The 15348-nt window shown below is 45.5% G+C and overlaps 1 protein-coding gene across 16 annotated transcripts in view; it reads left to right on the forward strand.

Annotated features, from left to right (window-relative positions):
• The window catches only part of ADAT1 (adenosine deaminase tRNA specific 1), an 83120-nt gene that overhangs the window by 52590 nt on the left and 15182 nt on the right, over nt 1–15348 (forward strand). For 8 of the 16 annotated variants that reach the window (XM_043526422.1, XM_043526424.1, XM_043526419.1 and 5 more), the window contains 2 exons: nt 502–588; nt 9143–13566. In XM_043526422.1, coding sequence (XP_043382357.1) covers nt 502–588; nt 9143–9275 — 220 coding nt within the window. In that variant the 3' untranslated portion in view covers nt 9276–13566. Of the gene's footprint in view, nt 1–501; nt 589–9142; nt 13567–15348 lie in introns of those variants that run through there. The other 8 variants (XM_043526416.1, XM_043526425.1, XM_043526421.1 and 5 more) reach the window with 1 other exon arrangement.

Raw genomic sequence — 15348 nt, forward strand, 5'->3', positions numbered from 1 at the left:
TTGTAATTGTATTTTATCATTATGGCCTCTTTCTAAATATTTATAAAATTACCACCATTTGAACAGGGAGTAACTTTGTAAACGCCCTAAAAAAATTCATAGAAGATAGTGTTTATAACTAACCAGACTTTTCCAGTAAGTGAAGTTAGTTACTGTCACCTCCACAAGGCGTAGAATAGAAGCAGGGGACCATTTTCTCCAACATATCAACCTCATCTGTAAAACTATTCAAGGTTTTACAAACAAACAAAAGTGCATTTGTTTAAAAGCTCCTTTCTTGTGGCATCCTCTTCTTCCCCCTGAGAGCAGTTCTAGATGTACAAGACTCTGGGAGGTGGCTAGATGTTTGTAAAATTATCCTAGGCAAAGCATTTATAATTGAGGGAAGGAGCAAATTATCCATCATTGCTGTAGGCCTAATGAGACAGGTGTCTACAGCAAAACTGCTGTTTTAATTGTCCTACGGCTGATGATTTGAATTGAGTTTCTTCTTCTTCTTAGGTCCCGGATCTGTAAGGTGGAACTTTTCCATGTATTCCAAAGGCTGATGGCTAGTATTTCACAGGAGAATCTGCCAGAATCTCTCAGGTGAGAAATTACTCTTTCTGATTGGTTATAAGGAGAATCTCAACAGATTCCAAGAGTGGCTCTGATGAAACCAGAGGCTGCCAATATAAGGGAATTTGATTACTGCTGGGATCAGCATTACAATTTGACTTTTTAAGGCTACAACATTTGGGTATTGGTAAGCGCAGTATGTGCTTTCTTACCCAGTTGGTAAGTTAGCAGTAATGGTACCTCTTGTATTCAAGTGAGACCAGGGTATGAAAAAGTTTTTGGGGGACTTGCTAGTTCAGATGAGCAAGGATGAGAAATAATTGGGTTAAAATCCAGCCAGTGTTGGCACAGACAGAAACCAGTGGTGATAATTAGCCACTGTTTACTATCTGTGAAATAATTAGGTGGGTCTCAGTGCATTTCCTAGTGCACAGGTGTCCACATCACAAAAACCACTGTTGTAGCTGTTACTAATTGCCAGTAAAGGCACTAGTGTCAGCAGAGAGAAGTCCAAGGGCTAAATGCTTTTCCCTTCAGGTCACAGAGAAGGCCCATGGGGAGTGGGGGCCAGTGTGAACAGCTTGCATGTCTGCTTCATGGGCTGTATCTGTTTTGTGCATAGAGACTTTTAGTAAAAGCAGAAACTCTTACCTAGTGGGAATTTCATTATAAGAACATAAGAATGGCCATACTGGGCAAGACCAAAGGTCCATCCAGCCCAGTATCCTGTCTATCGACAGTGGCCAATGCCAGGTGCCCTAGAGGGAGTGAACCTAATGGGTAATGATCAGTACTCTCTCTCCTGCCATCCATCTCCACCCTGTGACAAACGGAGTCTATGGACACCATTCCTTACCAATCCTGGCTGATAGCCATTAATGGACTTAACCTCCATGAATTTATCTAGTTCTCTTTTAAACCCTGTTATAGTCCTAGCCTTCACAACCGCCTCAGGCAAGGAGTTCCACAGGTTGACTGTGGGCTGAGTGAAGACGAACTTCCTTTTATTTGTTTTAAACCTGCTACCCATTAATTTAATTTGATGGTCCCTAGTTCTTATATTATGGGAATTAGTAAAAAACTTTTCCTTATTCACTTTCTCCACACCACTCATGATTTTATATACCTCTATCATATCCCCCCTTAGTCTCCTCTTACAAGCTGAAAAGTCCTAGCCTCTTTAATCTGTCCTCATATGCGATCCATTCCAAACCCCTAATCATTTTAGTTGTCCTTTTCTGAACCTTTTCTAATGCTAGTAAATCTTTTTTGAGATGAGGGGATGTGGGCGTACCATGGATTTATTTACCAAGGGCAATAAGATATTCTCTGTCTTATTCTCTATCCCTTTTTTAATGATTCCTAACATCCCGTTTGCTTTTTTGACTGCCGCTGCACACTGCATGGATGTCTTCAGAGAACTATCCATGATGACTTCAAGATCTTTCTCCTGATTAGGTGTAGCTAAATTAGCCCCCATCATACTGTATGTATAGCTGGGGTTATTTTTTCCAATGTGCATTACTTTACATTTATCCACATTAAATTTCATTTGCCATTTTGTTGCCCAGTCACTTAGTTTTGTGAGATCTTTTTGAAGTTCTTCACAGTCTGCTTTGGTCTTAACTGTCTTGAGCAGTTTAGTATCATCTGCAAACTTTGCCACCTCATTGTTTACCCCTTTCTCCAGATTATTTATGAATAGGTTGAATAGGATTGGTCCTAGGACTGACCCTTGGGAACACCACTAGTTACCCCTCTCCATTCTGAAAATTTACCATTTATTCCTACCCTTTGTTCCCTGTCTTTTAACCAGTTCTCAATCCATGAAAGGATCTTCCCTCTTATCCCATGACAACTTAATTTACATAAGAGCCTTTGGTGAGGGACCTTATCAAAGGCTTTCTGGAAATCTAAGTACACTATGTCCACTGGATCCCCTTGTCCACATGTTTGTTGACCCCTTCAAAGAACTCTAATAGAGTTTGTTACTATGTTACTAAAGAAAGCAATGCATAGGTTTTTAAGCCAGAAGGGACCATTCTGTATGACCTGTAGTCTGACCTGTATATAATACCACAGGCCATAGAACTCCATCCACCACTGCTGCATCAAGCCCATAACTTCTGGTTGAACTCTAGATCATATATGTTAGAAAGAGACATCTAATCTTGATTTCAAGATTCCAAGTGATGATGAATCTACCACATCCATTGTTAATCTGTTCCAAAGGTTAAATATCCCAATTGTTGGAAAAAACGGTCTTATTTCCAGTTAGGATTTTTCAACTCCCCCCATTGGATTTCATTTATGCTTTTGTCAGAAGGCTTAAAGATCCCTGAAAAATCTTCTCCTTGTGTAGATACTTCTAGACTGTGATCAAGTTGCCCCTCAACCTTCTATTTGATGAGCTGAACAGACTGAACTCTTTAAATCTCTTACTGGGATTTTTTTTAGACCTTGAATCATTTTTGTACCCCCTCTGAGCCCTCTCCAGTTTTTCAACATCTTTTTGAAGTGTGGACAAGAAAAGTGGAACGTTATTCGAGTAGAGAGAGGCAATACCACCTCCCCACTTCTGCTGGATATGTACATGTTTTAAACATCCAAGGATTTGTCCTTTAAGCCACAGCATTGCACGGGGAGCTCTACTTCAGTTGTTTGTCCAACGTGACTTCTTCATAACTGGGATGGTAGGAGCTGGGTTTGTGTGGTGCATTGGGGACGTGCTGCTGCGTGATTGGAAGGCTGGCCATGTGCTGCTTACATAACACTCTTTCACCTCAAGCCTTTTCAGGATTCCTGTGGTTTTGTAATTTCCTGTGGCATTTTTGTCCTTTTATCATTTTCTGTCTCTGGACTTTTCCTTGTTGCACAGTTCAGCAGACGCACAGATACGAGTGTCTCTGATACAGGCTATACAAGCTTAGTGTGTACAGCAGGGGGACCTAGCTCTCCACTCAGCCTGCCCTGCTGCTTTCCTGCTACTGACCAAAACACTATAGCGGGTAACTTCAAACCACTGTTCCCCCTCCACTTCCACTTCGTGCCACTCTTCACAACCTATTCTCTTCCTTCACTCTGGGCTCTGATTCAGAGTGGAATTTTTCTATTGATTTCCAAGCTGTCAAACCATCCCTCCTGACTCTCATTTTTTTAGCTGCCTTTCTCCCCAATCCCCTGTCTGTCTGCCTGCCTCACCAACTCCTTTTCTTCTGCGTTCAAGTGCATCCTGGTATCTCCCTACCTTACGCTCCCTAGACTCCACTTTCTTATAGCCATCAGTCCATCTTCTCTTCCTCCTCCCCACTTTGCCTCCTAAGTTCCTGCCTTCATTTATCTGATTCCCTTCTTGATCCCTTGCAATCTGCCCCCATTACTCCACTGACACATTTTTTTCCAAAGTCACCAACTGCCTCCTCTGGGTTAAGTCCATGGGTCCCTTGTCTGTTCCCAGGTCTTTCTGCTACTTATGATGATTGATCAGTCCCTCCTCCCTAACAGCATTGCCGCCTTGGTCTTTGGGACTCCATGCCATCCTGGTTCACTACCTCTTCAACTGTACTTTCCTTTTTCTTCCTCTCTCCGCCTCTCACCTGGGGGATCTCTCTGCATACTATATTTAATTGCAACTCATCTCCTGTGGACAGCTTGTTTGCTCCAGGGACTCTGATTACTAATTCCTTTAAATTGCAGGGCGTGAGGCCTTGGGGATAGGGCAGCATAGGTTTCTTTCATCATGGCTGGTGGGCTTAGTTCTCTGGCTAATAGGTCTGAGTAAATTTTTCAAGACTTGTGTCAAGGTTCCTTCCCCACTCTGAACTGTAGGGTACAGATGTGGGGCCCTGCATGAAAACCCCCTAAGCTTACTTTTACCAGCTTAAGTTAAAACTTCCCCAAGGTACAAACTATTTTACCCTTGGACTTCCACTGCTACCACCAAACTTTATCTGGGTTCCTGAAAAAATGTAGTTTGGAAACGTCTTTCCCCCCAAAATCCTCCCAACCCTTGCACCCCACTTCCTGGGGAAGGTTTGGTAAAAATCCTCACCAATTTGCATAGGTGACCACAGACCCAAACCCTTGGATCTTAGAACAATGAAAAAGCATTCAGGTTCCTTACAAGAAGACTTTTAATAGAAGTAAAAAAAGAATCACTTCTGTAAAATCAGGATGTGAATACCTTACAGGGTAATTAGATTCAAAACACAGAGAATCCCTCTAGGCAAAACCTTACGTTACAAAAAAGACACACAGACAGGAATATTCATTCTGTTCAGCACAGCTATTTTCTCAGCCATTTAAAGAAATCATAATCTAACACATACCTAGCTAGATTACTTACTAAGTTCTAAGACTCCATTCCTGTTCTGTCTCCGGCAAAAGCATCATACGGACAGACACAGACCCTTTGTTTTTCTCCCTCCTCCCAGCTTTTGAAAGTATCTTGTCTCCTCATTAGTCATTTTGGTCAGGTGCCAGCGAGGTTACCTTTAGCTTCTTAACCCTTTACAGGTGAGAGGATTTTTCCTCTGGCCAGGAGGGATTTTAAAGGGGTTTATCCTTCCCTTTATATTTATGACAACTTACTTGTAAACTTTCAGTTAAACATAAGCACAAATGCAAGAGGAGGGAGAAGCTTACCTGAAGTTAACAAGCGTAGTATCCCTGCACTCTCACACTGTCACTTCTTTCCAGAGCATTGTTCCCCCAGAGTATTGTTCTGTAGGTGTGGCCTGTATTTTTTGTCCCTAGATTCATGACCTTGCATTTCACTGTGTTAAAAAGAATTTTGTTTGAATAGGTCTGTGTTGCCAAACAGTCGAGATCATTCTGTATGACTGCTCTGTCTTCATCATTATTTATTGCTTCAGCAGTCTATCACCTGTACTAGGAATGATTTTATATTTTCTTTCAGAGCATTGATAAAGATATTAAATAAACAGGCCCAAAACCAGATCCCTTGGGGACTCTATTGGATGCACCCCAATTTGAGGGCAATTCCCCATTAACAATTACGTTTTGAAGGTCTATCAGCCAGTTTTGAATCCACTTATGTACATTGTGTTTATTTAGTATACTTCTAATTTTTTAATCAGAATGTCCTTGTGGTACTTTGTCCTGGTATATTATGTTAACACAGTTACCTTTACTAACTAGATATGTGATCTCAAGTATGGATGAAGACTTGAAAGTAAAGTTTGAAACTGAATAATGGATCAAAGGTGTGGTTTTTGTGCTGTGGAGAAGAGTAGGGTTGAACACATGCACGTGCCAATGTGTCAGATTTTTTCAGAGATTTGCCTGGGGCTACAGGAGAATAGATCATCTCTTTTCTTGCCTGCTGATCATGTGAGCATTTCTCGTATAACACTGATTTACATAAACAACGAGGAGACCTAAATTTACTAACAGCCCCTTAAATACAGGAGGGTAAATGCAAGTGCAGGGGAGTCTCTGGCCAAAGAGATGAGTCTGTGACAACCCATTAAGTGTAATCAGAACTCTCTTCACATCACAGTTGTTGCTCCCCAGTGGCTGGGATCTTGGAGTAAGCGATGCTGGTGTGCTGTGCTAGTTGGTAGTAGCATGTGCTGGAGCAGGGGTGGGCAAATTTTTTGGCCCGAGGGCCACATCGGGGTTGCGAAACGGTATGGAGGGCCAGGTAGGGAAGGCTGTGCCTCTGCAAACAGCCTGGCCCCCAGCCCCCCATCCTCCCCCTCCCACTTCCCGCCCCTGACTTCCCCCCCCCCAGAACCCCCGACGCATCCACACACACCCCCCCCCCCCCGCTCCTTGTTCCCTGACCCCCCCTCCTGGGATCCCCCGCCCCTGACTCCCCCCCCCCCCCCCCCGAACCCCCGACGCATCCACACACACCCCCCCCGCTCCTTGTTCCCTGACCGCCCCCTCCTGGGATCCCCCGCCCCTAACCGTCCCCCCAGGACCCCATCCCCTATCCAACCCCCCCTGCTCCCGGTCCCCTGACTGCCCCAACCCCTATCCACACCCCTGCCCCCTTACAGCCCCGCCGGGACCCCCGACCCATCCAACCCCGCTCCTTGTCCCCTGACCGCCCCCTCCCAGGACCCCCATCCCTAACTGTGCCCCCAGGACCCCACCCCCTATCCAACGCCCTGTCTCCTGACCTCCCCACCCCGAATCTCCGCCCCATCCAACCCCTCTTCGTCCCCTGACTGCCCCCCGGGACCTCCTGTCCCTTATCCAATCCCCACCCCCCACCCCCCCCCCACACACACACACCATGCCGCTCAGAGCAGCAGGACAGGCTTATTGGAAAGCCTGGGAGGTGGGCGGGTGCAAGCGGCCGCGTGGCTGCGGAGGAGGGGGGACAGCGGAGGAGGGGCCGGGGGCTAGCCTCCCCGGCCGGGAGCTCAGGGGGCAGGCAGGATGGTCCCACGGGCCGTAGTTTGCCCACCTCTGTGCTGGAGGAATGGGGAGAGAAAACTCAGGGTATGTCTGTGCTGCACACTCCTGGCAGTGGTGCATAGGGTGTGCATAGCTACATACCGCAGTGAAAAGCAGACTGTGTCCACCCTGCAGTATGTAGCTACATGTGACCGTGAAAGGCTCTGACAGTGAGGAGGAAACAGGGAAAGGCTCTGGAAGCAGGGAGCTGCGTGAGCCTTTCACCGCTGCTGCCCCCCTGCCACAGCCTTTCCCTGTGGTAGGAAAAGGCTCTGGCAGCTCCCTATGGCGGGGAAAGGCTCCAGCACCAGGGAGGCAGTGGGACACTACACTACGTTTGCCTGGTGTCCAGTTTTCAACCAGAACACCTGTGGCAGGAAAAGGGACCCTGGCAGCTTCAGTCAGCACTGTTGACTGGGCCGTTAAAATTCCAGTTGCTGTGGGGCTGGCAGGCTTCCAGCTTCGTGCGGCTCTCAGGAAGAAGCAACATGTCCCTCTGGCTCCTAAGCGGAGAGACGGCCGGGGGGCTTCACACGCTGCCCCTGCCCTGTGTGCTGGCTCTACAGCTCCCATTGGCCAGAAACCATGACCACTGGAAGCTGGGGTGGGGTGGTGACTGCAGGCAGGGGCAGTGCTCAGAGCCGACTGGGAGCTGGAGGGACATGTTGCTGCTTCCTGGAAGACACCTAAAAATAGCAATGTAGGTGGGTGGAACTGCTTGCACATCTAGAGAGCCATGTAAGGTACGTGCCCTAGCGGTTCAGGTCTCTCTTTACTTGCTGAAGCAGCACCTCACCCCTACACAGCTACATACACCTGAGCTGTGGGCGTGTATGTGTAGTCTATGTGCTCTGCACCCTGCCATAAGGAGTGTGCAGTGTAGATATGCCCTAAATCAGCCATACTGCACTTTTTGTGTTGCCTTGGCTTCCATGTGTTGTAATCGGAGCTGTTAGGGTGAGAGGTAAGGGGGGTGTGGCAGTGTCCAGAGCCCTTCTTTGACCTGTGGTGTCTCCTGAAGTCTGCTTTCCCCATGTGCTAGCTGACCACTGTCAGGGCTCTTCTATGCCTGCAGCTCAGTGCTGAAGGTTAGTACCCATAATCTTCCATGTGTTCTGAAGGGCAGAGCTCCGGTGTGTCTTTCATTGGTGATGTCCCCAGTAAGACACTAATTGCAATCATTTGGGGTTTATTTAACGAAACATAAAGTGGATAGCAATGAAGTGTGTGAAAGCTAAGCTGTAAATGCCTGAATGCTGTTCTGCATGTGCGTGCTGTGGCGTAGTCCACTCATTTTATAATGCGTTGACCATGGCTAGTGCCTGTGGGACAGGCATCGCTCAGTAGCATGTTAAGCAAAGTTATGTTTCCCTGCTGCGCCTCTTTCATTCCATTCTAGGCAGAGGAGTAAAGACTCTGACTCCATTGTTCCACCACCCTGTGTTTGCCTTGGAGTGCAAAAAAGATTATTCTGAACTTCAGCCACTTGGGCAGCTCTTAGCTATACATCCTCCAGCAAAATGAGACCAATTCCACCCCACTGGAATGTGGGTCTGCTCATAAGACACACTGCTGACTCTGCCTGGCTGCTCTCCCACATGGCTGGCACCACTCTGTCTGCTGCACTCTGCTCGTACAAAGTATCCCCATCCTGTTGCTGGTCCAAAGGCTTGAAACCAGTGGAGAGGTAGAAACAGGCCATACTTGGGCAGAATTTACACACCCACCCTGGAGAAAACTGAACAGAGCTACCTCCCAGGAGCCAGGGACCTTCTAGAAATCCGGAAGTGTCCAGAAACCCTAACTCCTTCACAGCACAGAGCTCCTTAACCATCTTCCCAGAAACCTAGGAAGCTTCAGAGAGCAGGTGACATCCCCCTGAGGCTTATCCAGTTTCGTAAGAGGCCTAGTCTGTCTGCTAGGTCCATAGGTCTGAGGTAGGATGGTTGTAGGCCTTTTCACCTCTTTCCATTTATTCCCACAAAACTCTTGCAGATTAGTATTTATATGCCTGCCTGTTTGCCAGGAGTGTCAGGAAGAGCAGTCAGTGCAGATTGGCCTCTCACAGGGTTGGGTATTTGTTCAAAAAGGAAAGGTAACCTCTGTTAATAAGAGAACTGAAATCTGTCCATTGTTGTGGTGCATTTCCTATCAGGGAGAAGAAGTTGGAGACCTACTGGGAGTACAAGGAAGCTGCAGCAAACTATCAAGAAGCTTGGAAAGCGTTGCATAGCCAGGCCCTAGGAACCTGGGTCAAGAATACGAAGGATTACCTGCAGTTTACATAAAATGGCAGCTGTGTGAGCCCAGCATTGATGGAGCCTTCAGACACAGAGTGGGAGATGTTGCTTTAGAGTGTGGGCCAAATTCTGGCTGTCAGTTGAAGGCAGCACTTTGTCTCTAAGGCCCAGCTGTTTAAAGGGATTTGAGTCATTGCAATGCCTGACTGATTTAGGAGACTAAATCCCATTTTCCAAGGGAGCGTGGGATTTAGGCTGAGCACAGCAACACCTCAATACCTTTAAAAATCTGAGCCTGAGCTCTGAGGGAGGGGGATAGAAAAGGGAACTTGTTATGGCTGCTTGCGTATGTCATTCTTTACGAAATATAAATTAGATCCCAGTGGGCTTGGGTGGTCACTTCTGAGCTGCATGTACCATGGCATATGTCAAGGCTGAATCCTCACTCTGGCACTTTGAATGCAGAAGGTGGGGGCCCGCAAAGATTTTAAAAATTAATACTTGCCACTCCAGGCTTGTATTAAGCTCCCAAGGTTACAGCTTTTCTCTGACCTTGGCTTGGTAAACGCCACCACCGAAATGCAAAAACCCACTTGAACCTAGGAAGGAGCACTTGGGAATTCCTCCCTGTGGGGTACCCTCAAGCTCTTTCACCCCCCTTCAGGGAAGAGCTGAGAAAGAAAACAAAGGAAATTAGCTGTTGCCACCAGGCAATTAAACAACATATGCACAAACCTCTTAGGACACCAAAAATCCAATTTTGTTCTTAAGAAAGGTAAATTTTATTAAAAACAAAAAGAAAGAAAATACATCTGGAACTTAGGCTTTTGCTAGATTTTAAAGGAGTAATTCCAAAAATGAAGCACCCAAAATAGCTTTCTTGGGGGTTCATCTTAAAGGTTACAAGCAAACAAAAGCATCTGGGGTTAGCACAGAGGAGATCTACAAGCCTTACAGAAATAAAGGAAATAACCCTAATTGTGTCTTTCTAGACATTTTCTGATCTACTTGCATATTTGGGGGAATACCAAGTAATTCTAGGTATGATCTGATGATTTCTCATACCTGGCTTAAAGCTGCTTCTAACAATGCAGCTACGTGTCTCCTCTCTCCAGAGAACAACCACAGACAACAAGGGGGAGTTTTGTTTCAATTTTTTAAAGTTCTAGCCATCCCATTGGCTCTTTTGGTCAGGTGCCCACTCCTTTCTTTTTACCTGTGGACTTTTTAACCCTTTACAGGTAAAGCAAGTAGAGAACAGCTACTCAGAGGGATTTTATAGCTAGCTGGCTGGCCGAGTGTCCATAAAAGAGAGCTAGTCCCCCCCCTTCATTTATCACAGCGTATGAGTAGGGGAACTTCTGATCCATCTACTACAAACTCTGATGTATTTGACAAGGGAGATGAAAGTAGGAAGGGGAGACATGCCAGCCTTTCCTTCTGCTGCAGAAGAGATACAGCACCCAAACCTGTTGGTTTGGCACTATATGTTCTCTCATACCTCCAAGCCAAGACCAATCCCAGAGGACCGAGGTATCTAATCACCCCACTGATGAGAGATAATGTGACAAGAGTTGGGTAAAAAATGGGGCTTTTAATCAGTCATTTTATTTTTTATATCCAGATCGTTCCATAAATGCCTCCACATTTTACAGTGGGAAGGTTTTTAAAAAAAATCTGAATCAGAGAGCAGAAAGGATGCTGTATTTCAATTAAAAACAATTTTCAGTGAGATAAGAAAGTATGAAGTCTAAGCCAACAGACACATGACAGAAATACTAACACTGAGACACCCAAGCTTTTTATTAACCATTTCTCCTTGGGAAAACAGATCTTGGTTGTACCATTAAGGCCCTCAGTGTTACCATTTGGCTTGTGCCATGTGTTAACTGAGCCTGGTAGAAGCTGGAGGGGCTTGTGGTAGCAATATACAGTCCCTGACAGGCTTTGCTTTAATATATGGGTCTAAGCAAAATATTACTAGATATCAGCATGGCAGAACAGTCTAAGACTAGTGGAAAATGTCCTAGTTAAACTAGAAGCATGTGGTCCACCCAGATTCTTCCATCTGGGGAGTTGACTGTTCACGTGGTCATATTTTATTTCTTTAGCCCGATGCTGAGATTATATAATCACCCAAGAGCCACTGTTCATTCAGACTTCTGTCCTGCTATAGCCTAAATTTTACAAAACCATTGAGCATGGTGATGGCAGCTGTATCCTGCTCTAATGCATAGGAGGGAGAAAAGGAGCTAAACCTATTGCCTTCCTTGCCAATCCTTTTGGTTTACACAGTGGCTAAATTATGGTTTCCTGTAGGAAGTGATAAAGCTGTAGGAGGAGAAAACCTGAGTCTGATCTGTCTAGTCCCATACTTTTCATAGCCAGCATCAACATCCCAGGCCCTCTTGAAAGAACTGAGCCAGTGTAGGGGTAAAGGAGTTGATATCTAGAACTTGTGTAAGGAACCAGCAGGTCAAGCCAGATCCCAATGTATTTTGGAGTTGGGGTGAAATGCAGGAATGTGAAGCATCTAGGAAGAAGGTATGGTCACTTAAGATGGAGAAGCAGCAGGTCTTAGCAGTTAGTGTACTATAATACACTAATATAAAAACGAACCAGTATATTTTCAAACTCATTACCTCCGCCCTTTCCTAAAGTCTTGTGAGATACCATGTAGCCAGCGTAAACCAGATCTTCTGAATGTGCTTGTTTTCCCCCTTTGTTATTCATAAACAAGGTCTCCAGTGAACCTGCAAACCAGACTGGAATGTTTCCATTTCCTCTCTAGCTGTAATGTTAGAACAAGTTGTATAAGGCTAGTTATCCTGCAGCGGTCTAGCTTTTAGATCAGCGATTGGGAGATGTAGGGTTTTTTTTAACTCTTTCCTAAGCTTTCAGCCTTGCTGTTCACAGGGTGATTGGCTCTGGGATGTTTCCCTGTGCTTTTATACAGTGTGCCTGTTTTTACTAAGGCATGGCAGGGGGAACCAGCAGCTTTGGGGCTTCTGCCCGGTGTCATTAATCTCAATTTTGGGATGGGGACAATGAGAGAGTCAGACATGCTGCAGCCTAGATGAGTTGTTGGTGAACCCACACCAGAGGGCAAGAATTAAAACAACAAACAAAACAGCACTTGAAAGACTCCTTGGCTGAGCTTGTGAGGCCTTACACACAATTTAATGTTGGCAGTGCTGTTGCAGGAATGTTGGTCCCAGGATATTAGAGATACAAGGTGGGGTGAGGGAATATCTTACTAGACCAACTGCTGTTGGTAAAAGAGATGGACTTTGGAAGCTTGTTTCTTTCACCAACAGAAGTTGGTCTAATAAAAGATATTCCCTCATATCCCTTGTCACTCAATGTAATGACATTTCTCTCTTTCATGAGAAAAAAGGGTTGAACATCACATCTGATCAACTCCAAAATTTCAGGTACTTGTTGAGGCTGGGGGATAGATCCCTACTGAGTTTTGGTGAAAAGGATGAGGGGGGACAGAGTCTGGTGGCATCTGGTTAGCAGAGCTATCAACTTAACCCTTCTCTGTAATTGGCTACAGATCACAGAACCAGTTAAGACAAACATTAACACATTTCCCCATAACAGCTGTCAAACTATTGGCAGGTTGATAGTACTAAATTTTTGACATCTTGAAACAGAAAGGAAAGAATGGAGAATAAGGCGGGGAGGAATGGGGTGTGTGCACACAGAGCCCCTGGCATGTTGGGGAATTGGGGAGTGCATACAACCTCTGGTGGGGGTATAGGGAGCCCAGGGAAGGGGGGGCATGCAGTGCAAGTGACAGAAGGGACAACCAATCTCTGGTGGGAGGGGAGAATGGGGGAAGTAGGAATAGAGGCACACACAGTTCCTGGCATGGGAGACCCTGGCAAAGGGGGAACAGGGTGGAGAGAGAGGGGATGGGGGTTGCAGTAAGTCCCTGAAAAAGTTCTTGTTTTACACCTTTCCTGCATTGTCCAGTGCATAAACTGAGCTGCCACTGCCAATAGTGAAGGGTTAACAAAAAGAGGGAAGGAGGGGGGAGGAGGAGTCATGTGGTCGCCAAACATCCTGGCTCAGTCACTCTTTCCTATTCTATAAGTGAGAATGGTTCTACCAAAAGCAGGGATGTGCAGTAAGAAAAATCGCTTGCTCTGTTATGCTGCCAACCTACATGTATTCACTTCTTGATACAATATAAAGGGACCTTTATGGAGCCCTTTCTCATTCCTTTGATGCAGTTCTTTCCTCATGATTCCGGGCTGCTGAATCTAGACTGGCTAGTAATCTCTGAGCTAATGTTAGAAGAAATAAAGTCATCACTTGTTTTTCAGATATTCATGAAGGAAATGCCAAAGTCATTTCAGCCTGTCATGCTATTGTGGTTAAAGCTTGTTCCTGTCAAGGTTTGGGTAGCTGTACCTGTGTATTAGTAGGGTGCATTTAAAATTTTCAGGGAAGGCTAAGTGATAAACCAGTGAATCATGTGTCTGAATTATATAATCATCTGCTTCAATTTATGTCCTAACTAGCCAGAGCCTAATTTTGCCTATGGACAAATGGTGCAGTGTTTGTTTAAAGGATAAAAGCTCCTTTTTAATGATAAAGGATACAAAAAAATCCCAGCTAAACCTATTGCCTTCCTTCCAAGTTTTGAAAACCAGGGCCAGAAAGTCCCTCCAGGCAGAGACTTGCTGTGCCAAGTTTCTGCCCATAACAAATATAGATGAGTGTTAACTCATAAAAAAGGAGGGTTCACAATAGAAATGATGACAGGACCTTAACTGCTGCAGCACTAAATAATGAAAGGCTTATTTATTAAGAGCACTTTTTCAGATGCAGGGAGCACATGCTGCACTGTTGAAACCAGCTTTAATAACAGGACACTATCAACATTTTGCAAGATCCTGCCTCCTCCCAACAAAAGAAACTCTGTGGCCCTTTCAGATAGCACCAGTAAATGTGACCTTTAGAGCCAAACATAACTTTAGATATAGTGTAAGCTCCTAGAATTTTCAACTTGTGTAAATTCAGCAATAGACTCACCATGATAACCACATTGACCCTGATACATTTAAAAAAAAAAAAAAAAAAAACCCACCTCACTAGCACTATAGTGTTAAAAAAAACAAAAAAACAGGGTTCTGTTTGCAGCCTGAAGTATTATGGTTAGTGATTTCCTACTATAATATATTAAGAGAGATGCCAATTCTCCAATAACTCAATTCTTGCCATGTAGCTATCTGCCCTACCCATTATAGCATGAGCGCCCTGGCATGTAACTAGAGGCTGCCTCCTCTTCACTTGGCAGCACATATTTTCCTTGTTCTACCCTGTGTAGTCTGAATACATAGAAGCAGTGTAGCAGTGTGAACAGTGTAGCAGTGATGTGGAAGTTGAAAGCTTATGGCATAATTAATATCATTTGTTCTGGGTTTGCACAACGCATGAGCCCTGCTTGCCAAAGGCCAGTGCTGTGATTCAGTCCTGGTTCCCCAAGGCCTTTGTGCACCATTGTAAAGAGAGAGTGAAGATCAAAATAATTTCAGCCCCATTTACTTGTCTAAGAGCCTGTTTACATTTAGAGCAGGGGTAAAAGTAATATTAAATTCTTACCAGTATGGAGGCCTGGCTCTGGCCGGAAGGGGCAGGGCTGGTAGGGGGGTCAGCCTCCCCCAGACAGCCTATTTGCACTGCCTGGCCTGCACCACCTGGGGCTCTGGCAGCGATTGAAAAGGGCCCGGGGCTTCAGCTGCTGCTGTGGTAGCAGTGGCCGGGAGCCCCGGGCCCTTTTAAATCGCCAGCCCTGGGGCAGCTGCCTCTTCACTCTCCCCCTGGTCAGCAGCCCAGGGGGAGGGGAAGGGGCAATTATGTTAAAGCACTGCAGCAGCGCTTTAACATCAGTTGGGTACCAGCCCACGTTCACCCCTGGTTTAGAGTATGTCTACAGCACAGCTGGAAGGTGTAATTCCCAGCTCAGGTAGCCATAGATGCACTGCTTGGTTGCGCTTGTGAGCTAAAAATAGCAGTATGGCCACAGTGGTACTGTAGCTCACGAAAGCTCATGCTCAAATAAATTGGTTAGTCTCTAAGGTGCCACAAGTCCTCCTTTTCTTTTTGC

Source organism: Chelonia mydas, chromosome 12 (genome assembly GCF_015237465.2).
Source record: "Chelonia mydas isolate rCheMyd1 chromosome 12, rCheMyd1.pri.v2, whole genome shotgun sequence".
In the NCBI taxonomy this organism is placed as follows: Eukaryota; Metazoa; Chordata; order Testudines; family Cheloniidae; genus Chelonia; species Chelonia mydas.